The sequence below is a fragment of the Balaenoptera ricei genome, chromosome 3 (genome assembly GCF_028023285.1).
Source record: "Balaenoptera ricei isolate mBalRic1 chromosome 3, mBalRic1.hap2, whole genome shotgun sequence".
NCBI lineage: Eukaryota > Metazoa > Chordata > Mammalia > Artiodactyla > Balaenopteridae > Balaenoptera > Balaenoptera ricei.
Genome location: NC_082641.1, coordinates 163,216,898 through 163,244,044, shown reverse-complemented (window position 1 = coordinate 163,244,044; position 27,147 = coordinate 163,216,898). Strand labels below are relative to the sequence as shown.

The 27,147-nt window shown below is 58.9% G+C and overlaps 2 protein-coding genes across 4 annotated transcripts; one reads left to right on the top strand and one right to left on the bottom strand.

Annotated features, from left to right (window-relative positions):
- The first annotated feature begins 994 nt into the window (after window positions 1-994).
- DBN1 (drebrin 1) lies at window positions 995-15,320 on the top strand. 2 transcript variants are annotated; one of them, XM_059917812.1, is made up of 15 exons: window positions 995-1,239; window positions 5,881-5,936; window positions 6,519-6,631; window positions 6,812-6,886; window positions 6,966-7,112; window positions 7,252-7,329; window positions 7,567-7,718; window positions 7,803-7,866; window positions 11,104-11,163; window positions 11,252-11,375; window positions 12,140-12,277; window positions 12,619-12,789; window positions 13,174-13,859; window positions 14,168-14,270; window positions 14,448-15,320. In XM_059917812.1, exons 1-15 carry the CDS (start codon window positions 1,154-1,156, stop codon window positions 14,516-14,518), a joined length of 2,124 nt encoding a protein of 707 aa, XP_059773795.1. In that variant the 5' UTR covers window positions 995-1,153; the 3' UTR covers window positions 14,519-15,320. The 2 variants fall into 2 exon arrangements, with proteins under 2 accessions (XP_059773795.1, XP_059773796.1); XM_059917813.1 differs by lacking the exon at window positions 12,140-12,277 and having other exon boundaries at window positions 1,060-1,239.
- A 409-nt stretch (window positions 15,321-15,729) lies between these two features.
- PRR7 (proline rich 7, synaptic) lies at window positions 15,730-26,266 on the bottom strand. Of its 2 annotated transcripts, XM_059919678.1 has the most exons (3): window positions 26,071-26,266; window positions 16,427-17,080; window positions 15,730-16,203 (listed from the first exon to the last, which is right to left on the bottom strand). In XM_059919678.1, exons 2-3 carry the CDS (start codon window positions 16,836-16,838, stop codon window positions 15,806-15,808), a joined length of 810 nt encoding a protein of 269 aa, XP_059775661.1. In that variant the 5' UTR covers window positions 16,839-17,080; window positions 26,071-26,266; the 3' UTR covers window positions 15,730-15,805. The 2 variants fall into 2 exon arrangements, with proteins under 2 accessions (XP_059775661.1, XP_059775660.1); XM_059919677.1 differs by lacking the exon at window positions 26,071-26,266 and having other exon boundaries at window positions 16,427-17,167.
- Between the last annotated feature and the right edge of the window lie 881 nt (window positions 26,267-27,147).

Below are 27,147 nucleotides of genomic sequence, written 5' to 3'. Positions count from 1 at the left end.
GGTGTCCACTTCCCCTCGAGGGACTCCTCTTAGGCCCCAGTGTTTTCTGTGTTCAGAGCTTTGGGAAATTAAGGTGCCAGGAGGCTGGCCATGGAGTGTCCTTGGAGGAGCCCTGCCCTGAGAGTCTGGGATTAGATTCCTCTGGGAGGCCTGAGGCTTGGGAGAGAAGGCAAAGGATTTCCTAGTCTGGCCCCACCTGAGAGGACTCAGGGGGCAGCTGGTAAGGGAGGGGTGCTCAGCATAGGGTAGGGCAGGGATGGGGTAGAGGTTGGCAATGTTGGGGTAAGGAGCTGAGAATGGTCTAGGAGGCAGGGATGGAGGGGTGTGGTTGGGAACAGGGATCAGAATGGGAACAGGATAGGCTGGAAAGAGGAAGGTGCAGCTAGGGGTGGGGTCTGATGAATGGGTAGGGGGTGTGTGCTAAGCATGGGGTTGGGAGTGGGGCTGGAGCTGGGAGGGGACAGAAATGGTGGGGGATTTGGGGATGAAGACAGCAGTGGACAGTGATGGGGATGGACTAGGAATGGGCCTTTCAGAGGTGGGGATGGGCTGCAGATGGGCCAGGGGTGGCTGGCACGGGAATTGGGTTGAGGCTGGAGGTTGGGATGGACCAGGGATAGGGGTGAGGCTGGGTGGAGATAAATTAAGGACGGAGTGGGGCTGGGCCGGATTGGAATGGAGTGGATTTGGGATTGGGACCGGGAGCTGGAAAGGAGAGGGATGAAGCTGGGCCTGGATAGGGATTGGAGAGGTGGGGACGGGGCTAGGTTTGTGGCTGGGGACACCACAGGTGAGAATTTGGGACACGGGAAGAATGGCCCCGCGCCGAAGACTACACCCGCCCGGGCGCGGGGCGCAGATACTGACGGCGAGGGGCGTGGGGGCGCCCCGGGGCAGGCCGGGAAGGGGGGGCGGGCCTCCCCTGGGCCGGGTCGGGGCGGCGCTAGGACCGAGCGCGCGGAGGGAGCGAGCCGGGCGGAGCCAGCGCCCCCCGCCCCCCGCCGGCCGGCTCCCCTCCCCCGGCCGCTGGCTCGCTCGGCTCGCAACGCTGCAGAGGCTCCGAGGCGGCGGCGGCGCGGCGACTCCCTCTTTCCCTCCCTCCTTCTCCGTCCGTCCGTGCGTCTGTCCGTTCGGCCTCGGTCCGGCCCGCAGCATGGCCGGCGTCAGCTTCAGCGGCCACCGCCTGGAGCTGCTGGCGGCGTACGAGGAGGTGATTCGGGAGGAGAGCGCGGCCGACTGGTGAGCCCCCGCCCCCGCCCCCCAGCCCCTTTGTCCCCGCGCCGCCGCGCCTTTGTTTCCACCCGGCCCCGTCGCCCCGCAGCCGGGAGGGAGGGGGAGACCCCGAAATGGTGCAGCGGCCCGGGAGAGCCAGGGAGGGGCTGCCTTTGTGCGCGCCGGGGGAGGGGCCGGGCCAGGCGGGGCACCGGCGGGCCCCAAGCGCCCGGAGGCGGCCCCAGCCGCGCGGTGGGAGCGGTGGCCGGACGCGGGCTGGAGAGACGCAGGGTCCAGATGTGTGGCCCGGGGCCTCCCGGCCTTGTGGAAGCCCATCCCCCGCCCCCTCCCCTTTGCCTCGGGCCGGGCGGACAGGTGTGCACGGGCGGCCAAGGGCACCTTTGCCACCTCTGAGCGGGCGAGGACCGGGCAGGGACCGAGCTAGCAGAGCCAGCGCAGCCTACCCGGCCCAACCCGGCCCCGGCCACAGCACAAAGGAAAGCTAGGGCGGGGGAGGAGCAGAGCGGGCTGGGGGCCGGGGCGCCCCGCCCACCGGGGGGCCTCTCGGAGTTGGGGTGTGATGGAAAGACGTTCATTGCCGCAGGGCCACCGCCAAGTGACTCCTGTTCCCCTCAGGGGTCGAGGAGGAGGCAAGGATAAGTGCTCTCCTCGATGCCAAAGGGATTGCAGGGAGTAGGCAGCTGGGCTGGGACATGCCAAAGGAACTGAACTGCCTGCCTAGGGGGCCAGGTGGGGTCCCTGGGAGGAAGCCCCCAGGCGCACCACTCTGCAGGAGTTCCCAGAGAATGATGAGGGGGTGAATGGATCCACTGAGCTCCTAGCCCTTTGGCCCAGAGGCAAGGGGCTCTCAGCTCCTCTGTGGGGGAGGAGCTGGGCTGCCCTCTCCTCCCTCCCCAGCTGTTGTCTCCCCCTAGGCTGTGGGAGGGGTTGGACCACCTGCTCTGGGGCTGGAGTCCCCAGGGTGGCAGGAAAGCCAGGGGGTTTCACACTGCCCCATTCAGGAATCATCATCCCCCCAAGATACTCTTCTCCTGGGGCAGATGCCCATTCTGTTCCCTAGGGCTCTTCTCTCCTTGGCAGGCAGGAAACACAAAGTGAAGGCAGGTCTGAGGGACCTCACTTGGGCTGGCCTCACTCTCATGCTGGGAGGACACTGACCTGGGGGCTGGAGGAGGGGACAAGATGGCCAGGCATCCATGCCACAGTACTGCAGCACTGGCGGGTGGCCAGGCCTGGAGGGATGGACGTGGGAGACAAGCAAGCTCTCCTGTCCTGCGGGTCAGTCACAGGAGAGGCCAGCACAGGCTAAGCGGGCAAGCGGCCCATCCGTTGTCCCAGCCCTGCCCCAGGGGGACTGACATCATGGGAGGAGTTCAGGGCAAGTGGCTGGCTTGGCCTGGTGGAGGAGCTGGCCTTGGGATATGGGCCATGCCTGGAGAGAGGCACAGCCCACCTCGGGACCCTTGCCCTCCAGTCTGGGGGTGCTGCCTGCCACCACCCCATTTACCCCTACCTTCCCAAAGGCAAAGCTCCCACAGCCACTGCTGGCCCACATCCTGCTCAGCAGAGGCCTGGGCTCCCACCACCCAGCAGCATCCATGTGGCCAAAGTGAGTTATTCATCACTGGCGTGCCTCACCCCTCCCCCACCCCAATCTGTGTTGTGTGTGGGACACACACAGATGTACACATGCACCGTCATACATACATACATTTGCTCACTCCCAAGGGCCCAGATAAACATTTGGTAGAAAGGATGTGAGGATCACCCTGCAGAAGGGGACATGAGGGTCCCCAGCACCTAGCACAGAACCAGGGGTACAGTGGGGTCTCAAGATTCAGGGGCAGACCCTGCACTCAGAGGCTGGAGGAGGGCGTCTTGGGTAAAATTGCTGTCTGGGCAAACGGGGCTTGGCACTGCCCTCCCTTACCTTACCTCTGAGTGGGGAGTAGGGGTGGGGGAGTTCACTCCTAGGTGGCTCACTCTGAAATGGACTGCTGCCCTGATGCTGGCAGCAGGGGACCCAGGAAGTCAGATTGTGTAGTGAAAAGAACTAGTGTTGTCCTGGATGTGACCCGACTCGCTATGTAACCACACTAGTCTCTGCTCCTCTCTGGTCCTCTTGAAAAGAGGAAAAGGGGATTGGGCTCAACCATACCTGGGATACCCAAGGCCCTTCCAGTTCTAATATCCTGAGAGTGTGATTGTCCTGAAGAATCCACCTGCCCTGAGCCCCCCATCCTCAGCTGACCCCAGGATCTCCCTGGAGCTGCTACATTCCAGCTCCCACCTCACCCCAGTCCACTTTCTCTGGCTGAGATGGTTTCTCAGAGTTTTGTCTCAATATTGCAAACACCTTCTGGAGCTGCTCTGTGCTCTGTGTTGAAGGACTGAGTTAGATGTCCCACCTTCACGAAGCTTATAGTTCAGGACAGTGTCTGTCTCCAGGGGTTGGAGGTGGTGAGACATGTAGATTCCTGCCCCCCTCCATCCTGATTCCTTGCAGTTTCACCAGCTCCCACCCACCCAAGGCTCAGGCCACCTCGAATGTGTTTGAGAAGCACTGGTGGTCTAGTGAGATCTGGGGCAGGCTCAGGTGCCTCTTCCCGTCCCTGCTGGAGTGTGGTAAGCGCTTTGGGGAGGTGCAGCGCAGGGCAGGGCTTCATGGGAGCTGGCATTGGGTCCCTGAGAGATTTCAGTCAGGGATGGGCATGGGGTGGAGAAACAGGTCTGGCCTCCCTGTGAAGGGAACCACATATGCAGAGGCTCCAGGGTGGGAAATATCCAGAACTGTGCTGGGAATCAGGGAGCCATCCAATGTGACCGGAGTGTATGGTATGGATACGGAGGTCTGGCTGGAAAGGCAGGTGGGCGGAGCTCAGGGTTGAAGGCCTGCTGAAACCTTTGAACTCAGCTATGGTTTCCACCAGGTAAGGGCCAGGGCTGCAGCAGGAAAGGTGGCTGGAGGTGGGTAGGCAAGGAGTAAAGAATGGCAGGGGCAGGGTCCTGGGAGGAGCCAGGGTCCCTCAGAGAGCCTAGGAGAGGCTGACAAGTCACCCCAGGGAGGTGTGATGGCCAGAGCAGTGTCTGGGAGCCAGGGTCTTGGAGTTCTGCCTCAGTTTCTCATCTGTGGAATGGAGAAGGGAAGACCCTGCTTCTCTAAGGGCCTTTTGTTCCCAGTGGTGGGTTAGGGCAGCCAGACAGGTGGTGGGACAGCTGTGTTGAGAAGCAGCTGCCAGGACTGTAGCCTGGGCAACAGTTGGACCAGGAGCTCCTGGCCCCACAGCCCACCTGTGTCCCTTTCAGGAGGGAGGGATCCCGAGAAGCAGGGGGCTGGGGGCCCATTTGGCTCTGGCAGTGACTTGTGCTGACCTCATGGGGCTGGGCCTGGACCAGGCCCTCCCTGCTCCCTCCTTGCTCCGCCCTCCTCCCTCTCCCCCTTCCTTCCTCTTCCCTCTCTCCCTTCCTCCCTCTTCTCTCCTCCCTCTTTCCTTCCCTCCCATTTCCCTTCCTCTCTCCCCGCTCCTTCATTTTCTCTTCATCCCTTCACTTCCCTCCCTTCTCTTGTCTTCTCTTTCTGCCTCCTGCTCGCTTTCTCTTCTGCATCTCCCTGGTGCTCCTGCCTCCTCTCCTCCTAGCCCCCTACCTTGGCAGTAAGGAAAGGGGAGCTTGGGGGAGGGGCTGAGCCTCCTGCACCTCCGGAACATGACCTTTATTCCTGGCCCCAAGCCTGTCCTCCCGGTGGGTCCTGGGGAGGAGACATCTCTCTCTTCCCTTCTGTGAAAGGGATGCTGTGCCACTGCTACCTGTGAAGAAAAAGCTAGGGAGGAGGAGGAAGGAGGAAGGCTGCTAGGTCAGCTTTCTGCCAAAGCTGAGAGGGAAGGAAAGGCCAGCAGTCCCAAGAGGCCAGAGCCTCAGCTAGGGCGGAGGAGGCCTAGGGCTGGAAGGCCAGGAGAGCACATTCACCCAGGGGCCAGAGTCCAGGCAGGAGTGACCACGGTGACCTCATCCCCATTTCAGAGAGACTGAGATTGAGACTGAGGGCGTGTCCCCTTGGGGTCCTTTGTGTTCAGGAGGATGCAGCTGGGGTGGGCCAGTCGCGTGCCAATTGCTGGGTTGCCATAGTTACCAGGGGATGCCCAGAGCTGAACAGCATCAGGTTCTCTCTCCCCATCCCCCTCGATGTGGGGGGAGGGGCAGTGGGTACTGAGGCACGCGCCAGGTAGGTTCCTGGCAACGGCCAATGGGGATGAGGAGCGGTAGCCAGGGAACGGTAACCAAGGAACCGTCGCCTTGGAATCTCCATCTCACACCGCTGGCTGGGTTGCAGGCTGCTAGGGCCAGGGCTCCGAGGACGCAACACACTGGCTCACTGGAAGCAAGCGACTGGGCAGCGATTTCTTCCCCACTGCCTGCTCCCCACCTGACTCAGGCCTCCCTCCATCAGATCCCGGACTGTCCCCCACTGGATTCCAGCCTGAAATGGTGCTTAGCCCTGTTGTCATGGCGACAAGGCTTAAGTGCTGGGCTGGAACCCCCCTCCTGTCCTGCCCCCTCTGTGTCCCTCCTACCCCGGAGAGCCGTCTCCACCCAAAATTGGCTGCCTGGGCCCTGACAGTTCTCCCAGCCACCCCTCCCTCTCCCCAGGGCTCTGTACACATATGAGGATGGCTCAGATGACCTCAAGCTTGCAGCGTCAGGAGGTAAGAATTCCAGCCATTCCTTTGCCTTCCTCTCCGCTCCCTCCTCCTCCGGTTGTTTTCTTCCCCATCCGCCTGGCTCCAGGCCACCTCGCTGCCTGCATCCAGCAGACCCACACTTGTCTGGCCAAGTGTCCTTCCTGTGGTTATCCCTAAGATCCCCAGGGTGGGGAGGGAGGGAGGCTTGTTTCCTGTTTGATTATGAGAAGACTGAGCCTCAGAGAGGGAGAGTGACTTGCCCAAAGTCACACAGCTAGGCGGGAACGGGCCTGGCAGGGATGGCCCAGATCACCCCACTTTCTTGAGAGCCCTAAAAGGTTTTATTTTACCTCAGTGGGTGCCAGCCCCGCGTGAAACTTGGTGTGTGAAGAACACTTCCTCAGTTCTTCCCCAAGGTCCTGGGGGATTCAGAGGCAAAGCTCACACCTGCCTGCTGCCTCTTTCACACCAACACAGAACTCTGGGACTTCCAGATCTCTGGCGGTGCCTGCAGAGCCCACAAGAGGAGTCTTTGCTTTGGGTTCCAGGCCCTTTGTTGGGGAGGGATTCAGGAGATGGGGCCTGACACCCTCCTGATTCCCCCAGATGGGGGCTTGCAGGAGCTCTCTGGCCACTTTGAGAACCAGAAGGTGATGTATGGCTTCTGCAGCGTCAAGGACTCCCAGGCTGCTCTGCCGAAATACGTGCTCATCAACTGGGTATGCAGCTATGGGCTGGGGAAGGGAGCCGAAGGCCCAAGAACGGTTATCCTCCATCCCACTCCACTCACTGACACTGCTGGAGAGAACCCCACTAGTCCCGGGAAGAGAGCCCTGGGCCTCAGCCTGCCGCCAACTCTTGTCCTTTCCCGACGCCCCCTTTTGCTGGGGACTTTGCAGGTTGGCGAAGATGTGCCTGATGCCCGCAAATGTGCTTGTGCCAGCCACGTGGCTAAGGTGGCCGAGTTCTTCCAGGTGCGAGTGGGGTCAGGGCTCAAGGGGGCGGTGATGGGAGGGAGCCCTGCTGCCTGAACACGCCTTCCTCCCGCTGCAGGGCGTCGATGTGATCGTGAACGCCAGCAGTGTGGAAGACATAGATGCGGGCGCCATCGGGCAGCGGCTCTCCAACGGGCTGGCACGGCTTTCCAGCCCCGTGCTGCACCGACTGCGGCTACGTGAGGATGAGAACGCCGAGCCGGTGGTCAGTGTGCGCCCCAGGCAGGCAGGCCCTGCCCAGGGCTCCGCCGTCCGGTTCCTCTCAGTCCTCACCCTTTGCGTGTGGGGGCTCCTGAGCACTCGGCCCGTGGGCTTCGCTCACGCCAGGCCGCTTGACTCTGCAGGGCACCACCTATCAGAAGACTGATGCAGCTGTGGAGATGAAGCGGATTAACCGCGAGCAGTTCTGGGAGCAGGCCAAGGTGTGGACCCTGACCCCGGCCTGCAGGCTGAGCTGCCCCTCCCTGTCCTGACCCCATGGGGCAGCTCTGCCTTCTCTCCCTAAGCGCCTCCCTTCAGCAGCCTGGCCCGTCCTACGTGCTTCCCCTACTGAGGGAGCAAGCCCCTGAATTCTCAGAACCCTGGGTTGGGGGTGGGCTGGAGGGCTGGGGCGGGCCCCGGGCTCAGGGCCTGCACTGCCTTGGCACGGGGTGCTGCAGAAGGAGGAGGAGCTGCGGAAGGAGGAGGAGCGGAAGAAGGCTCTGGATGAGAGGCTCAGGTTTGAGCAGGAGCGGATGGAGCAGGAGCGGCAGGAGCAGGAGGAGCGGGAGCGGCGCTACCGGGAGCGGGAGCAGCAGATCGAGGAGCACAGGTGCGCCCCGCCCCACCCCCCGGGCCCTGGGCCGCCGGCCCCGCGTGGCCCGTCCTGAAGGGCTCCCTGCGCCTTTCATTCCAGGAGGAAACAACAGACTTTGGAAGCAGAGGAGGCCAAGAGGCGGTTGAAGGAGCAGTCCATCTTTGTAAGTTCTTAGTCGGGGTTCCTGTCTCCTGGTGAGGGAAGTGAGGATGGTCCCCGTGTTCCTGGGCCTCTCGCGGGGGGAGTAAGTGTCTCGGGGACAGTGCTGGGCATTCTGGGTACTGCTGCATGGGCACGGGGTATCATGCAGTGTCAGGCCTGGTACCTGATCGTGTGGGGTTCTGTTCCCTGGCTGTGGAAAGAGACCTCCTTGGAGAAGCTAATACTCTAGACTGAAAGAGAAAATCTACCTTGACCCAGACCCTCACTGGCCAGGCTCCTCCTGCCCCCTCCCAGCAGGGCCTGAGGGGCTCGAGGTGGATTAGACATGCTTCCTGCCCTTATGGGGCTCGAGGCCTGGTCCCCACAGCAAGAGTGCTGCAGAGCCATTGAATGAATCTGGGCTGGTGTTCTGAGCATCTATATACAAGTGTGTGTAGTGTCTCTTTGAGAAAAGGCGCTTGTTCCAGGGGTGCTGGCTGAACCTCCAAACACTGGGATGGCCCATAGGGTCATCATGATTGACCCTTTCAAAATCACAGTGGAGTCAAATCTTCATGCTTTGAATTGAATTTTATACTTGAGCAATAGCTAAGGTCATTCAAAGCTGAGCATGGTAGAGTTTAGGACAGGAGGTGGGCAGTAGTCGTCTGGACTGGGACTGTGACGGGTAGCCGTTGGGCCCTGGGGACTCAAACAGGCTCCAAGGTCGCGCCCACAGGGGGCTGGCCGGACAGCCCTGCCGGCACTGGCGTTAACGGCTGTCATAGGTCATTCCACTCACATTAGCCCCTGGGGGTGGAGAAGACATCCGGTTAGTAAGCTGCAGCCTCATTCATTCAGCAAACCCTTGCCACCTGCCACGTGCTGGTGTGAGAAACATGGTGGAGAACAAGATGAACAAGGCTCTTTTACAATTAATTGATGAATTAGTTTATTTTTAATTGCGGCAAAGTGTACATAACATAAAACGTACCATATTGACCATTTTTCAGTGTACGGTTCCGTGGTGTTAAGTGTATTTATATTGTACAACCATCACCACTGTTTATCTCTGGAATTTTCTTCATCTTCCCATACTGAATCTCTGTACCCATTAAACACTAACTCCCCATTGCCCCCTCCCCCAGCCTCTGGCAACTGCTTTCTGCTCTCTGTGTTTAAGAATGTGACTACTCAAAGTACCTTGTATGGGTGGAATCATGCAGTTATTTTACCTTTTGTGACTGGCTTATTTCATTTAGCATAACATCTTCAAGGTTTATCCATGCGTCAGAATGTCTTTTCTTTTGAAAGCTGTTAATATTCCATTGTATATGTATACCAGATTTTGTTCATCCGTTCAGAGCAAGTTCTTTTTGAAAAAGCTTATTTTTATGGAAAATTTCACATACATACACAAAAGTAGAAAGAATAGTATAGTGAACCCACTGAACTGATTGCTCATCTTCACCAATTACCAGTGTTTCAGGCAAAGGCTTACAGTGTCACACCATTATTTTATAGTCTCATCTGACCCTTCAAGTGTGGCTCATGTGACAGTGACAGTAGGTGTTTTAGCAGGTCACTGTGGTTACCCTGCAACTTCAGGTCCTCTGAGGGAGTTCCCACATGAGAAACTTTGGAATTTAGAACCATGAAGTGCTTTATATTGGCTTAAGGCGCTATTCTGCTTTCTCTCTTCTGATAAGAGTTGCATTCCTTACGTGAGTTCCCTTTTTGCCTGGGATGCCAGGGAGCTTCCATTTATCTGAAGATGCTCAGGGATAGCAATGCTATTGACCTTTATGGTTAGTATATTGATGTCTTTCTCCAACCCCAAGCTCTAATTTGTTTCAGTGGTTTTCATAGTGTTATGTAGTTAAGGTTTTTGTGGTAAGCTGCCTCTGGTCCTTTTTTTGAACAAGGCAGAGGAACCTAGCAAGGTTATACTAGGCAGGGGCAGCGTAACAGCAAAGGCTGGTGGGATGTACATTTTTTGGGGAAGGCAAGGAAACTTCCCCAATGACTGGAGCCCGCTGGGAAATTTGGGAGGAGAGAGCAAGGTCAGAGGAGGAGTTTAGACTTCATTCTGGAAGACACAAAGTGGCAGTTGGGATGACAGCCCTCTTGAGGCTTTTGGTGTGATGAGTTCAACTGAGGAAACAGGTACGAACTGAACCTTGGGCTGGCCACTCACACACGTACGTGAGTTCTTATCCTGTATCACCCACAAAGGGTGGGGAGATGATCCAGAAACAGGAAATTATGACACAGTGTAATCTGTGGTGTATGCCTGGAACACCTCATGGGGACCCAGGGAAGGAAATGACCTGAATGGGCCAGGGACCCCTTCCCGAGGAGGCAGTGCCCAAGCTGAGGCCGGAAGCAGGAAGAGCTGGACCTGGGGTGGGGGTCGGGCACTTGGGGAGAGAGATTCATCTCCCATGCCAAGGCACGGAGGTGGGAAGTTGTATGCATGTTCCAGGAACTGCAACTACATCATGCTGAGGAATTTATGCCTACATCTCACAGGGTGTGGGTGAGTCAGGGTGGGAGGGGAGCATTGTGAGAAGTGATGGACTAGATCAGGCAGGGAGAAGGGAACGTGGGCCAAGCAAAGGGGCCCCACCTACCTTTACTCCTGGGGTTGCAATCTCAAAACAGCGAGTGAAGTGGACATGTGAAGGGCAGTAGGGAGTGGTGGGGGCTGTGGTGAACTGGACAACACACACCCTATGGGCCGCTACAGTGCAGCTATAGTCAATGGCTGCTTTGGGACACGCTGGCCTGTGTTGGCAGGGCTTCTGGCATTTCAAGAGAAACTGGAGACCCTGATCTCAGTAAGAAAACCTGATTTTTAAGTGATGGCGACTAACATTTTGAAAAGATGCTTTCAGGTCTGTAGAGAAGAAATGGGGGGAAAGAGAACAAGGAGGCAGGGGACTAATGAAGAAGCCTCAGTCGTGTTACCAAGATCCAGGCAGCAGTGATGGAGGTGTGGTTGGCTAGGTGCGGTAGGTGTGGTAGGAGGTTGGAGAAAAGTAAGCTGCAAAGCAGGGAGTGCTCCTGGATGGCCCTGGGTGCCCAGGGGCCTGTCTGGACTGGAGATGCGGTGGCTGAGGACCTTGCAGATAGAAGGTGCTGTGTGACTGGGTCGTGAAAGTGGTTCCAGATAGTGGAGGAAACATGGGGGCTGTAAGAAAGCCAAGAGCTCCTGTGGGAGTGGGGTGCTCAGAACACCTTCCCTTTTGGTTTCCAGGGTGACCAGCGGGATGAGGAGGAAGAGACCCAGATGAAGAAGTCAGAATCGGAGGTAGAGGTGAGAGCCGGGGGGACCAGACATCTGAGTTTGGTAGGGCTGCCTCAGTTGGGCCCCGTCTGGCCTGACCCTTTCCATGTGCCCCCAGGAGGCAGCAGCCATTATTGCCCAGCGACCTGATAACCCACGGGAGTTCTTTAAGCAGCAGGAAAGAGTCGCATCGGCCTCCGCAGGCAGCTGTGATGTGCCCTCACCCTTCAACCACCGACCAGGTAGTCCCAGCTCCCACCCCCACCCAATCCCCACTCCTCAGGTTTTGGCCTTGAGCCTCTTTGGGACCTTTCTTGGAAGGGAAACCTTGCCCAAGGACCCCTTGGAGAAGGCAAGGCCAATCATCAGGTGTGCTTCCACCCACCACCTCCAGGTGGCAGGGCTGAGAAGGGCTCCGGCAGGGTCAGTGTTGGGCCTGGGCTGAGCAATTGGCTGTGCTAGAGCCATCTGGGCATTTCTCACAAGGGCTAAGGCATGCCCCTGGCTGCAAGGAGTAGCCCTGCTGGGGTTGAACTAGGTCTTATCTGAAGGGCTGTGGGTGCATGAGGAGTGGGCTCTTTCCCTGGTCCTGAGTTTGAGCAGCCTGGAGCCTGTACCCAGGGTTCCCTGTTTGGATTCTCCCTGTGCAGCTTCCACCTCTCCTTGAAGCCCCCTTCCGCTCCCTGTCTGCTGGTCTGTTTGCCCCTTCTGTGTGCTTGGCTCTGTGCTAGGGTTCCAGGGGTGGGGCAGGCTGTTCCGAGGTGTGGGCTGCCCTGAGGCTGGTTGCATTGTGGCGTATCAGGCTCTTTGCTGTGTGTGGCTGGTGTGGTGGAGTCATCTGTTGGCTTGAGGCTCTGGCCCAGCTTGGCTGAATGTGCGCCCTGGCTGAAGGCAGCTTAGACATCCAGGGCCAGGCTGGGGGTGGATGAGGCCTCGGGGTGGGGGTGGGGGAGACTGACCCTCTCTTGTCCTCTGTCTCTCTTTCTCTGTCTGTCTCTCTTGGCAGGTCGTCCGTACTGCCCTTTCATAAAGGCATCGGACAGTGGGCCTTCCTCCTCCTCCTCTTCCTCCTCCTCCCCTCCACGGACTCCCTTTCCCTATATCACCTGTCACCGCACCCCAAACCTCTCTTCCTCCCTCCCATGTAGGTAGCAGCCCCAGGCCTCCGTGGGGGGGTAAGGAGGGCCCCCCGCTTCCCAGCAGCCCCCCTGCCCTCACTCCCCCAGCCTGACTGCTGATCTCTGGTGTTTGTCCCCAGAGCAGGTACCGCCCGCCTCTTTCCCTTGGCCCTGAAGGGACACTGGCCCTTAGGGGCCTGGCTTACAGGGTCTGGAGCTGTGGTCTGGCCCCTGGGGGGCCTGGGGAGCTCCCAGCCCGGACCCAGACTCCAGAGAGGAGGGGCTGGTCAGGCCCCAAGGTGGACAATCCTGGTTCCACCTGGCTCCCTGGCCCTTACTGACCAGCCTAGGGGTTTTTGTTCCACAGGCAGCCACCTGGACAGCCACCGGAGGATGGTGCCTACCCCGATCCCTGCCCGGAGCCCATCTGACTCCAGCATGGCCTCTACCCCTGTCACTGAGCAGATCGAGCGGGCCCTGGATGAGGTTATGTCCTCGCAGCCTCCACCACTGCCACCACCACCCCCAGCAGCCCAAGGTGTGTGAATGGCCCTAGCCCCTGGGCTGGGAACTCCAAATGGCCATGGTAACAACCCCCCAGGGATCTGGGCCAGACTGTACTGCCCTGGAAATGGCTGGGGCAGGGAGGAGCCCTGGTCAGACCTGCCCTCTCTGCACCTCAGTGTCTCCCTGGAGTGGGGATTGTGCCTTCCTCCCAGGGCTGCTGAGCGGTTGAAAGACACTAGGTAAAGGGGCAGTGGGGCCCAGTGGGTGCTAGAAGGCACTCTGCATGGAAGTCTTAGGGGAGGCCTTCTCTCCTGGACTCCTCAGTGGGTGGGCAGGGTACTGTAGGGTGCCTGCCCAGGGCCCGCATCCTTTCCTGGGAGCTGATCACATGTCTCCTCCATCTGTGCTTTGACAGAGACCCAGGAGCCCAGCCCCGGCCTGGATAGTGAAGAGACCCGCAAGGAAGCCAGAGCAGCAGACCCTCAGGCCTGGGCCAGCCCCCTGGAGGAGTCCCCTCAGGCACCAGAGCCTCCCCAGGGCCAAGGCAGCCCCACGGAGGACTTGATGTTCATGGCGTCTACAGAGCAGGCAGTCCTGGCTGCCTCTCTAGAGCCTGCCATGGCTGGAGCCTCTGCAGCTGACACCCCAGCAGCTGATGCCATTGAAACCGACACTGCTGCTGCTGACACCAGTGTTGCCAACACCGTCACCCCTGCCACTGCCAGCCTCATTGACCTATGGCCTGGCAATGGGGAAGGGGCCTCCGTACCCCAGGCTGAGCCTAGGGCCCCCACACCACCCTCAGGTGCCGAAGTCACTCTGGCAGGAGTGCCCCTGCTGGACGAGGTGGCTCAGGAGCCACTGCCGCCGGCAGGTGAAGGCAGTGCCAACCTTCTCAATTTTGATGAGCTGCCTGAGCCACCAGCCACCTTCTGTGACCCAGGGGAGGAAGTAGAAGGGGAGCCCCTGGCTGCTCCCCAGGCTCCAACTTTGCCCTCAGCTCTAGAGGAGCTGGATCAGGAGCCGGATCAGGAGCCGGACCTGGAGCCAGAGCCCCACCTGCTGACCAATGGCGAGACCACCCAGAAGGAGGGGACCCAGGTGGGGCTGGGGCTGCCTGATGGGAGGGGAAGTGGTCAGGGCTGGAGCAGGGGGCTGACCCTGCCTTCCTGAGGCTTGCAGCAGTACCCTGCCCCCCTTCTCTGTGACCCACATCGTTGAGGGGGGGGAAGCTGTATTTCATTCCCCCTCCCTGGGCCAGCTCTGCTTTTATTCCCAAGGCAGGCATCTGTGTTTGCCTGGCAACCACTGATACAATCGCTGGTTGCTGGGGAAACGTGCTCAGGCCTGGTAGGTCAGCCCTAGTCCTGCTGGGTGGGACCCAGTGACATGGAGCTTTTCTCGTACAGGCCAGTGAGGGGTATTTCAGCCAATCACAGGAGGAGGAGTTTGCCCAATCGGAAGAGCTGTGTGCAAAGGCTCCGCCTCCTATGTTCTACAACAAGCCTCCAGGTAGTACTGGGATGGGTGATGGAGAAGAATTTGGGTGGCAGTGCTGTGTTCAAGTGTGGACAGGCAGCCCTCCCCCCGCCTGCCGCACAGCTGGCACAGCTCCCCAGGGTTGGGAGGGACACAGGCATGGATCTGCTGGGCCATCTCCTTAACTCCCCTCCCTTCTGCACACCATAGAAATCGACATCACCTGCTGGGATGCAGACCCGGTACCGGAAGAGGAGGAGGGCTTCGAGGGTGGCGACTAGCGGTGATGCTTGCCCTCAGGCTGCCCTCGCCAAGGCCGCCCACCTGCGCCGGCCTCTGGCCAGACGGCCCGCAGTGCCTGCACTTGCAGCAGCTCCGCCTGGCACCCACTCTGGATTCCGGCCCTGGCCGGGGACTTGGCCGCTTCCCTACCCACAGGGCCCTACTTTTACAGCTTTTCTCTCTTTTTTAAAGTTGATAGGAGACTTGTACAGTTGACTGGTTTTCCTCCCGTTGGTAGTTGAGATGCTGTTGCAAATTCCACCCCCTTCCCACCTGGTCCAGATTGTAGCTCTTAGTCCTCCCTGCTCACTCAGCTGGCCGGGGTGGAGGCCTCACCCTGCTTGGGGCCTGGCGTGGGGGGAAGTTCTGGTGGGAAAATGTTCCCCCCACCTCTTTTCCTAGTTTTCTGTTTCTTGGAAAAATATCACTTTGTATTCTCTGTCCAGGGCTTCAGATATTTTGCACGAATTTTAAAACATGGCAATAAATGGCTCGTGGGCTCTGGCTCCCTGGGACCCGCCCCCTCCCCCCTTCTCTTGACCCCCTCCCCACCTGGCCCGAAGGAAGTAGCAGGCCCAGCTGGGGCCTCTCAGCTTCCTGGCCCTTTCCTGCCCCCTCCTGCTGGGCAGGTCCCAGGCTGGAGGCCCTAGGCGTGATTCAGGTCAGGGCTATGGGTGGCCCCTTTCCACCTCCTCCCTCTTTGCTTGGGTTCCTTTTTCACGTTCAGTAACTGTTTTTTGGAAAGCACAAACTTCTGTAACAGGTCGTGCTCATGTCTGTTAATAAAGAAATCCAGATCCCTTTGGGCCTGCTGCTCCGGGCCTCCAGGGGCTGATCTGGGGTGGACCGCCTGCCACGACCCCATTCCCAACTCTTCCCACTTCCAAGGCTGCAGGGGGCACCCTCACCAAGACCTCAAGGGCAAGGAAGGTGGGGTATGAGGTTCCCTGGGGAACCGGCCAGTGGTTTGAAGCAGGCAGACCTCAGGTTTAGTTCTACACCCTCAGGCCGGTTTGTAGCTGAAAGGCGCAACAAGGTTCGTTCCCGATAAGGCCGGGCACACCTGGCCGCCAGAACCTTGGGTGCAAGCAGTGGGTGCCCCCTCCGCTTGTACCAAACCAGATCACACACCTTTATTATCCTCAAAATGTAACAAACGGGGTAAGAAATCCCTCCCTCCCGCCCCACCCCCCTCCCACCCACCTCCGCAGTCCAAGGGAAGCGTTTAAAAAGCCCCGCAATCAGGCCAGGAGTCCGCGGGTGGGGCCCGGGACGCCGGGCGCCCTCTATACGGCTGTAGTCCTCCCGAACAAGGGGATGGAGACCGGCAGGCGCCAAGCTCCGTGCTCCAGTGGCTCTCGGCTGCTGAGCTCCGAGTCGGTCCAGCTGGGGAAGACCCGACGGCTGCGGTCCGCCTGCAGGCAGAGCGCAGGGCAGGGCGGCGCGGGCCGCGGGGCACTGGGCAGGTGCAGCGCCGACGTGTAGCCCCGGTCCAGGAAGAGCGGCTTGTAGCTGGGCGGCGGCTGCTCCTGTTTCTCCGCGCTGTCGCGGCGGCTCAGAAAGGGCGTGACAATCTTGCGATAGAGGCCGCGCGTGTCCGTGAGCACCTCGCTGTAGGGCGGCGGCGGCTCGGCCATCAGCACCGCCTCTTCGTAGCACGGTGGCTTGGACGTGTCCGATTCCGCTGCGGAGTGGGAAGCGGTCCGAGGCCGTGAGGCTCTCCATCCTCAGCCACCCGCAGAGGCCTTGGCCAGCCGCCAACCCCAGACCCAACCCGCTCCCTCCTCCTAGGTTCTCAAGGAGGCTCCCCTGTGGAAGCCCCGCGGGTCAGCAGCGAGCCCGCCCCCTGCCGAGGCCTCGCCCACCCTAGTGGCCCAGGCTGCCCTCTGGCGGAGGTCGGTACTTACCTTGGCGCGGGTAGCTCCACGGCCGCGGCGGTACTGATAGGTGCGGCGGCGGTGGGTGCGGAAGCGCGTGGTGGTGTGCGTGCGGGTGCGCGTGCGGCTGCGCGGGCCCGTGGTGCAGCAGCGGGTGCACGTGCACGTGCTGGTGGGCGTGCGCCGGCGCCTCGAGACGGCCGCGGTGAGGTGGTGGCGGGGGCGCCAGGCCGGGGGGGCTCCCGGCCAGGCTGCCCTCGAGCTCAAGGGGCTCCAGCTCAAGGGCGCGCAGATTCTGCTCACGCAGCCGCTCCTCCTGGCGCCGTTTGAGGCGGCGGCGCAGGAAGCTGCAGAAGCAGCAGAGTAGGACGATGAGACCCCAGATGAGCCAGAAACCGGCAAAGCACGTGAGGAACGTGTAGGTGCCCTGGGACATAACCATGGCGGCGGCGCGGGCGGCGGGTCCTCGGCTGTTTCACTGGACAATGGGCTCCTCGACGTGGCCCCGGGCCCGCGCCAAGCTCCCAGATGCCGCCAGCGTCACTCGGGGACTCGCGGCCGGGGGCTGCCCGCAGCTGGGTTCAAGTCGTGCGCGCGCAGGCAGGAGGCAGCAGCAGCGGCGCCCGCTCCTTCCCATGGCGCCGGCAGGCACGCTGGCGGGCCTCACCCGGGGCCGCGCGGGACCTGTGGGACAGACACAGGGCGCAGTGAAGGCGCGCTGTAGCCCCGGACGACTTCCCTGCCCGCGCCGGTGCCCTGCGCAATCCCGGGGAAGCCTCCTCTGCGGAACCTCCGCACTCCGCGGGGCCCGGTGACGTCACCGGGATGACGTCACGCTCCGAGGTTTCCCCCGTAGGGCTTTCCCGTATCTGAGACCCGGCCGCCGCCGCCTCCCAGCCGAGGTGACTCCAGGCAGGCCAGCAGGGGGCGCGTGAAGGCCAGGTTCGGCCTCAGTGAGAACGGGAGATTTACCATCCGCATCCCCGGGGTGCAGGGTACCCCAGCTCCGAAAGGGCTTGAGAGGCCCATAGGCAGACTCCCAGGGCGCTGAAGGGGAGCCATGGCGCGGTTGTTTTGCGGCGGAGAAAAGGTGGTCCACATCCTAGGCCCCACAAGCAGCCCGCCGGTGCCCAGGTTCAGCCCTATGCATACACACCTGGCAGCCCCTGGCGCCCTAGACCTTGTATCCGCTCCCAACCCTGGATGTACAAAGCGTGGAACATTCCGGACCGCACCGCGGCTTCCTGGTTGTCTCAGCTCTTGTAGGGAGGGATCGGGCGGGTGGTTCCCGCGGCTACTGCGTGCTACCAGCCTGTCTTTGTCTGAGCCCAACGCGCCGCCGAGCGTGGGTCGTTCCCTCTTTTCCTTTACTCTAGGCGCCTCCGCTCGCTGAATCCCAGCTCCGTCTCCGCGTCCTCAGCCTCCTACCCATGCGCAGCCCCACTTGGCCCTGCCCTTCTAGCTCCAGGCCGCCATGTCTCTTCCCCCAATTCCTTTCCCTCTCTGCAGAGGGTAGGAAAACTAGCTCAAGTAATCGGTACCACCTGGTTCCACATCACTCCAGATGGGCACCTCTAGTTCCATCTCCTCTCCACAGCCAGGGTTGAGAGGGGAACCTTGCATCCTAAGAGGTATGTAGGAGGGAGCCCTGACTGAGGAGGGACAGGCGACTGTTCACCACCCCCTCAGAACAGGAATGACCCCTTCCTGACTGCCTTATACCCAGGGTCTTTCACACACAACCCTTTGGGGTAACAAATTATTCCTGTTTTACAGATTTTACACAATTAGCTGTGTGGATGGCAGTTGACGGTTCCATAATTTGAACCCAAGCCTGGCCACAAAACCCTAGCCTGGGGTGGGAGAGTGCTGCTGCTTGAGCTACTTTGTGGGTCTCTTCCAGGAGCCCCATGGACCCCCCATCCTCAGCATGCCCAACCAAGGCACACATGCATTCAGCTCTGGGGGCCACAGTGGGCCTGAGCCCCAAGCTGGGGACCCCACGTTAAGTTGACTTAGACTGGTCTGAGAGCAAACTGGGGGGAAGCCAGGCCACATGGGCCACCCCACACTTCTCCCCCAGATGGCTCCTTTCTGACTCCGTGACTGCTTTGTGCCATGTGCCATTGGTGCCCGTGCCAGTCCCTTTCTCCTGGGCCTGTGTTCCAGAACAGACAATGGCAGGAACAATAGCTCCACCCGCCCCCTCGACAACCCCACCATGAGGCTGCCATGGCGACGCAGCCCAGATAAAAACACGATGCTGCCAGTCACTGGGAGTTAATTAAATCTGTTATTCTCCTTTTCCTGAGCCCACAGGAATTTTCAGGAGTGCTCTGAGGAAGCTGGCCCTAACTAGGGGGCTCCTTGGCCTGCAAAGTAGGAACAGCTCTGGGTCAGGAAAGCACTTCTGGGGCTGGAGGTGATGGAGTTTAGCTGAATTAGAAATAAAAATACCTGCCAAGGATTGTCTACTGTGTGAAGCCTCATTCTAGGCCCCTTTCATGCAGAGTAATCTAATGCAATCTTCAACACCACCTTCTCACTGGGGGTCGTGTCCATCTGATGGATGAGACAGGCTTAGAGAAGGAAGTGACTTGCCCTGGGTCACACAGCTAATAAGGGGAAGAGCTAGGATTTAGCCTGAGTGTGAATCCAAAGTCTGTGTTGAAACACTTTCCCCTAAGTGATGAGTGAGATGTAAATAAATGCACGTGAGCACTCAGTACAGGAGATTTGGCAGTCGTGGGGACACTGGCCAGGCTGGCCAGCCTGTAGCCAGAACGCGCCTTCCTACTCCTTCCCACCAAAACTTGATGCTTCTGGCAACCAGCCCTCAGCTCAAGAGTGGGAAAGGCTACAGGGTGAAGGAGAGATGGAATGGCAGCTCTAGGGTTAACAAGGAACAAAGGACAGGGACTGTGCCCTGAGGGGTCCAGCTCAGCTCACTGGGCATTAGGAGGACTGGGACAGGCCACACCCAAGACCCACTGGGTGCCACTGTCGCCTCTCAGCCTGTCTCATCTATCAAATGGGCATGACCCCCAGTGAGAAGGCGGTGTTGAAGATCACATAAGATTCTGTGTGGAAGGGGCCTAGAACAAGGCCTGACACACAGTAGACAGGCCTTGGTGGGTATTTTTATTTCTAATTTAGCTAAACTCCAGCTGAGAGGCAGGAACTATTGCTGAATTTTGCAGACTTGGCCACTGTGGGTCTGAGAGAGGAAGTCTGCCTAAGGTCTCACAGCTGAGCTGGCCCTCTGACCCCACACTGGCTCCAATGCCCAGTTTGGCGGTGGGGGGGTGGGGTGGGACAGTGCCTCCTGGGCTGCTGCTTCACCCTGGTGCTCCAACAGGCCCAGAGGGCAGGAATCCTGCCTGAACCTCCCTCCTGCCCTGTGTCTGGTCCACAGGAGTTGCTCAGTAACATTTCATCTAATCCACCGTAGTTGCCCAATATATAAATGTCAAGGAATTAATTCAGGCTTTTCCAAGTGCTCTTCCTGACCAAGCCAAGCTTCTCAAAGCCTTTCCAAAGGGCTGTTCCTTTATCCCTTCACACCTGTGCATGCTCCTGTCCGGGTCTGGGGCACCCTTCAAACTCAGACCCTGCCTCTTGCTCACAGCCACTCACCTTCCCCATCCCCTTCAGACACATGCCTGGTCCCTAGTAAATACCAACTCCAACTGTGTACTGGGAGCGGAGCCTTTGGCCAGACTCATCCTTAAGTCTGCCGTTTCATGATTTGTTTTCTGTTTGTTTCCTTATTCTCTTTTCTTACCTTTTTGCGGGTTATTTGGACATTTTTCAGGATTCCATCTTGGTTTATTTGTGGAGTTTGTGAGTATATCACTTTGTAGGGTTTTCTTAGGCCACACACTCACTGGGAGCACAGCAGCAGGGGATGGGAGTGAGAGCTGGGGGGTGACATGTTGTCTCAGTTTCCTCATCAGTGGCTGTGGAGAAGAGTGAGCTAATCCATACAAAGGGCTTGGAGATGCCCAACAAACATGAGCACTGCTGTCCACAGTTTCGGAGCTGGGGGTGCAGAGGTGTGTGCCCCCGGGCTGGACGCCACAGAGAGTTCTCTCAGTCACCCTATAAACTAGGTGAGCATTCTGCCCATTTGACAGATGAGAACACTTGGCTCAGAGAGATTAAATGACCCCCAAGGTCACACAGATCTCTTACTCTAGGGCCTGGTGCACTGCTGTGGGCACCTCCCACATTACTCCTCTGTATGGAGAACCCCGGCACCCTAACCTTAGACCCCAAAGATCTGCTGCTGGGTCTTTTATCTCAGCAAAGGGCCCACCGTTTACACCATCTGCCAAATCCTGTTGTTTTTAACCCTCAGTGTAGTGTGTCTTCATCTGTCCACTTCCTTTTGTCCCCCCACTGCAGCTGGCTGGGTCAGGTCACTGTCATCTCTCACCTGGGCCCCCATTACCGTGCTTGCCACCACTCTGTCTACTTCCATGCTGTGCTTCTGCCTGGCCTGCCACTCTCCACCCTGTCCATTTCCCCCTGGCCCGCCCCTGAACCCAGCTGCTACACAGCCTCGCTGCTCTCGCCCCAGCGCGTGCTCCTCAGCCTCACCTGTTGGCCTCACCTGTTACCTCCCTGGACATGTCAGCCTCCAGCTACCTCACCCTGCAGGGCTGGATGAGAAGACCAACGATATCAATCACAGTGTTCTGTAGTGGCCTGTGTCCAACACGAGGGCTGCATCTGCCTTGATCATCTGGCATACGGTGGCTCAAAAACCACTTGTTGAAGGAGTAACTGGAGGTGTCCAGTTACCTGTTTGGTCTTTTAGCTGTCTGACAAGGAATACCTCAAGAGCTAGGTCTGCATCTAGTTCATTCCTGGGAAATGTTGGCCTTTCACCAAAATGTCACTGAGAAAGCAGCTCTCAGCCTTCACAGGGAGGTTTATAAGCAAGCTGAGGATGCATACGTCTATGTGAATAAAAGGAAAAGTCTACGTGGAGATGTGTACCAGGGGCTCTGGAGTGGAAAGAAGGAATCCCAGGCAACAGGGGCTCTGGGTCACAAGGGGAAGCCCTGGATGTGACACCAGAGTTGCTGGTCAAGTGAAGGAACAGGCATTCAGGCCAGGGGACAGAGGAGAGAAGGAGGAGAGTATGGTGTGTGGAATGAGGGTGGGGTAGGAAAGGTGACCAGTCACCTGTCCTGCGTGCCCTGCACGTGCCAAGCCCCCTGCTAACCTCTCTAGATTCATTACCTCAGCGAGGAGGGAGTTGCTGCCATCCCCACTCTACAGGCAGGGAGCTGGGGCCAGTTCAGGCCCACATTGCCTGCGGGCTTATGAAATCCAGGGGACTGTAAAGCCCACTGTCCTGGCAGGAAGGCCATTTTAGGGAGGCACTGGTGACATTTTTACACTCCTCCCACACCAAGACAAATGAACTGAAGCCAGAGAGAGATGATGGCAACTGTCCCAGCTGCCACAGTCGGCCAGGTGTGGAGCTGGCCATAACCTCATTTCCAGCGAGGCCAAGGTACTGACTTGACACCCTCACCTTCAGGCAGCATCTCTGTGATCCAACCTCGGCACAATGCCAGGAACCCAGGGCTTGCGAAACTGCAAACAGGACAACAGAGATTGGGGCCCTAGTGGGTTGATGTCTATCGTACTCAGATCTGCCCTTCCAAGGGAGTTGGCCACACCTCGGGGGTGGGGGGGTGGAGCGGAGGTGATTGTACCCTCTTTTGAGGGGCAGCCTGGTGAACACGTAGAGCACTGAGCAGGGATCCCTGGGTTCAAATCCTGCTTATGCCCTGCCCGGACTGTGTAATCCCATCCTGGCTATTCCCATGCCTGAGCTGAAGTTTCTTCACCTGTATGATAGAGACGATGAGGCCTGCCTGGCAGTGCCAAGGTAGGAGCAGAACTGATGGGGGATGTGAAAATACACCAGCATATACAGCTGCGCTTGACAAACCAAATGCCAGCACCTTGCAGCCTCAAGAGGCTCAAATGTGGAAACTGGCCCATGGCACTACATCTACACAAGCCTGGAGATGGTCTAGCAAAAACTGCCATCACTTTCCCATGGACTAGAGATCTCAGCCTTGTGACTCTCAGGCTGGACACAGTTCATGGACATGTTTTGTTGGCCCATAATCATTTTTTAAAAATATGATTAGTTGCCAACATTTAAAAACCAGGAGATTTTACATAAATTTCTGGGTCAACTTGAAAACTGGACAACCTCGTCATACCAAGTCCACATTCTCAGATGGTGACATAGACTGCAGCTGATTAGTGCCCTAATCCACCTGGGCCTTGGAGGCATTTGGGTTTCTAACCCCTGAGCTAGACTGAGCACCCATAGGGGCCAGCAGTGCATGGGCCCATCATTGCTAAATTCCTTCTGCTACAGCCAGGGCTGCAAGCTGACCAGGCCACAGAGCCCACAAACCAAGGAATAGGGCCTTGGGAGTTCCCAGGGGACTGAGGTAGCCCTCACTGCTCAGCTTCCCTCAGAGAGAGAAAATGGAAGGAGGGAGGAAAGGAGGCAACCCAGCCATAGCACGGTCCTATAGAGCATCTGGGGGCAAGAATCTGGCTGATTTTGCTGGAAGAAGGAAAGGTGTACCAAGGCCTAAAAGACATAGGCCAAAAGGAATTTCCTCACCGGAGGAATGCAGAAGAAGGTTAAGAATGCTCCTCTAGAAGGCTCTACAGTTCTTTTCTGCCTGGCTCACAAGAGATAGTATGTAGCAATACCATAGCAGAGAGGGGCCATGCCAGCAGAGAAACCTGCACTGGAAACCTAGCTCCACCACTTATTAGTTGTGCAACCTTGGGCAAGTCACTTTACCTCCCTGAGCCTTGGAGTCATCATCTCTAAAATGGGGATAATAAACTTACCTTGCACAATGTTGTAAGGACTAGGAGATCATGGATGCAGAGTGCTCAACACAGGTCTCACACAGAGCAGGAACAGAATGAAAGGAGCCTGTGAGTAATTCCAAAGGCACTCCTGCCTGTGGGAGACTCAGGCCTGACTTAGGATACCACCCATCTAAGGGCATCTATGCCAAGGCCTCAAATGACCAGGTAATGGTCACCTCTGGTACCCAGGAGACCTCCCTGGATGGGAAAGGAAACCCAAGGGTGGTTGTGGTCACTGGGATGTTGGGTCCAAGGCCTGCGGTTGGGGCTGGCATCTGCTGAGTCAGGCCCGGGAGAGCTGGCAGGAGGGCCATTTCTCTCCCCCAGCACGCTATCCACTGAGGGGAGGTTGGGAGGGGAGCCAGAGGTCATTTCCTCTGACTCAGCGGTCATTCTCCTCTCAGAGGAGCTCCCCTGGAAGACAGGACATCTCCATGTGGCGCTGGCCTGCCTGCCGGCCAACCTGCATGCCACCCAGCACAGTCTGGGCTTTGTGCTCAGACACGAAAGGGACACTTGTGATCCAGACAGGGGGCCGGGTGCTCCTGTTTGGCCTGGGCTTCAGCTTCCCTGGGTCAGCAGTGTCCTTTCCTCTGCTACTGCCCACGCTCCTTCCACCCCTTCCCGGAGAATGATGGCTTGAGAAGAGGAGCAGAGACCCACTGCGGGCCCAAGCCACGGTCTGGCACATGCTCTGGCCGTGAGGAGGAGGGATGCGAGAGTCTTTCCTCTCCCCTGGTAGGGACCATCGCCTTTGGGGCACCCAACTCGGGTCAGGCCATTTCGCTGGCGGGGGGTGGTGGGGGGGGGTTTGGGTTTGGGGTGACGGGCACAGACCCCGGACCCATGCCTCCTCCTCCTGTGGCTGGCCCAGGGGCTGGCCCGCCCCCACGTTTGCTGCCACCCCAGGAGCCCTGCTGCGACGACTGCAGCCACGTGGGAGCCAGCTCCTGCCCACGGGGCCGCTCTCCCCCCACCCCCACCCTCGACGGCTGTGGAGGCAGGCACACCCAGACGGGCCAGAGGGTCGGAGTTCCCCCCACCGCGAGAGGGAGAGTCCCCCGGGGCTTCGGCCCCTCGTGGGGGCGGGGATGGGGGGGTCGCCGCCCTGCAGCCGCGTTGCCGGGGAGCGCAACCCGGTTGCTGTGGCAACCGTTTCCAAGCGAACCGGCGGCGGCTTGCGCCCTGCTCCCGCTTCTTGGCTCACTGGCGCCTTCCCTCTCTCTCCCTCCCTCCCTTCCTCCGGTGTGGGCTGGGGGAGGGGCTGGTCGGGGCGGGGGTCCGGGGCGGCGACCCGGGGCCAGGGCGCGGAGCCGCCCGCGGGGAGGGGCTCAGCCCCGGGACCATCTTCCGCCCGCGCTCCGGACCCGACCGGCCCGCCGCCGCGGTACTCACGGGCCCAGGCATCCTCCTCGAGCTCGTCCTCCTGGCTCGGGGCGAGCGGCACGGGCCCCGCGGACAGAGCCCGCGACCCAGGGGAGGCGGCGGCGGCCCCAGGGAGCGGACCGTGGCAGCGAAGGCGGCTCCGAGAGCTGGGCTGGAGCCGCGGGGCGCGCGCACGGGCGCGTACACGGCGCGTACCGAGGCCGGCGTGCGCGCGCGCGGCCGCCGGCAGAGGGCCCCCACCCCCAGTCACTCGCCGCCGAGGATGCTGTCCCGGGAGCGAAAGGCTGAGGACCCGGCACCCACCTGCCGCACCGAGACTCGGCAGGCAGGGCGCCGGGTTCACCCTGCACAGGGGATGCCCACGCCACGCCGCACAGCTCCTGGCAACAGGCTGTCCGGACCCGGCAGACGCTAGCAGACCCGGTGCACACCGTCGTCAGCCGAGCACACAGGATGCTCAGCTAAGGAGCTGAGATGGAGAACGAACACACACACACACACACACACACACACACACACACACACACACACACACCTACCTACCTACCTACCTCAACCCGGAGAACGCACACATGTCCAGGCCCTGGCCACATCCTGACAGGCACCGCACACACGCAGTAGGCAGGGGCTGGAGCAGGCAGGCACCCCAATGTGGCTCCAACTCACAAATACATAGCCCACTCCCAACTCACGGCCCTTCCCACTGTGTTCCCAGCACACACTACCACATGTCCAGTAAGAAGTAGCACAGGGAAAAACCTAGTGCTGGATCCATAGCCCTGGCTTTCATGGACCCTGCTCATCCCCAGGGAACAGAGGTGAGCTCTAGTGAGGGACCCGCTACCTAGGCTGAGTCTGAACCTGACTGTCCATCAGCCTCTTAATTGGGTTCTTTGTTTCCAGTCCAAATTCTCCACCATGCTTAGGGTGGTCTTCCAAAAACATCCTCCACCATCATGTTGGCTGGGACATTTTGGGTTCCAAGTGACAGAACCTCAAAACAAATAGGCTTGAGCTCAAAGGCATTTGTCTCATGTAACTGGGAAGTCCAGGGGTAGATTTTAGCTGTGATCACAATTGTGTTCCAGCAATGGAATGAGGCATTTATCTGTTCTCTCCACTCAGTTCTCTTCTGTTTGCATTATTTTCAGGCAAATGTGCCCCCAAATGGTGGTGAGGATGACCCCACAGCTCTAGGCACAAGCCACCCATCCCCAGAGGAACTGAGAACCCCAATTCTTCCCCAAGAGTTCTAGCAACCCCCTAGGCTCTTTTTGGATTCATTTTGGCCAAGTGCCCATAGGTGATCCAATCCAGGTATGGGGGAAGGGATATGTGTTCAGACACCCAGTATCCGTTACCTTTTCTTTGAGCACCCTGATTTCATTGGGGGACTCATTTCACCCCATTAGTTGCCCCCGATGTACAGTGGGCAGGTTCCCAGCCTGGTCATTTGGATTCCTTGGATCTGGAGCTCAGTGGTGCAGAGACATAAACATGGCTGTAGCATTTTTGCTTCTGGAGGTTGTGCCTTGATGAGCTGCCTCAGTTCTGGTTCTTCCCATCTCAGCTCCTCCATATCCTTTTTTTAAAAAAATTAATTAATTAGTTAATTTTTGGCTGCATTGGGTCTTCGTTGCTGCGCGTGGGCTTTTCTCTAGTTGCGGTGAGTGGGGGCTACTCTTCATTGTGGTGCATGAGCTTCTCATTGCGGTGGCTTCTCTTGCTGCGGAGCATGGGCTCTAGGCTCACGGGCTTCAGTAATTGTGGCACGCGGGCTCAGTAGTTGTAGCTTGCAGGCTCTAGAGCACAGGCTCAGTTGCTCCGCGGCATGTGGGATCTTCCCAGACCAGGGCTCGAATCCGTGTCTCCTGCATTGGCAGGCGGATTCTCAACCACTGCGCAACCAGGGAAGCCCCTCCATATCCCTTTAACACTTTCTAAGTTAGCTATAGGACAGCTCTGTCACTTGCAACCAAAGATTCCTAACAGCCCAACCTGGGTCACATGCTCTAGGTATACGTGTATGCAGGGGGTGCAAGCCCAGTCTCATATAAACCAAAAGGACTGAGGGGAGTCTACCCAAAGGAAACATGCGGTGCTTTTGTACATGCTAGGCAGACACCCTGACACAACCACCTAAAAAACCCTTCAGGACTGCCCCACCTTCCAGATGAGACCCCGCATCCTAACACAGCTTTCAAAGCCCAGGATGGCAGAGTCTCACTGACCTCCGCTCCAGCCACTACCCCATGTTCAGCCATCCTAAGCCACTAGAGGCTCTAGACCATCCATCTCCTCCCCTGGGAACATCTGATTCTGTATCCTGGAGGGTACCAACTTGACACCTTTGTGGCAAGGGGCCTCCCCTGTTTGGTGTTGGCCCCCAGTCCCAGCATCATCTCTGCTACAGTGCTGATCACACTGGGTCCCACTGT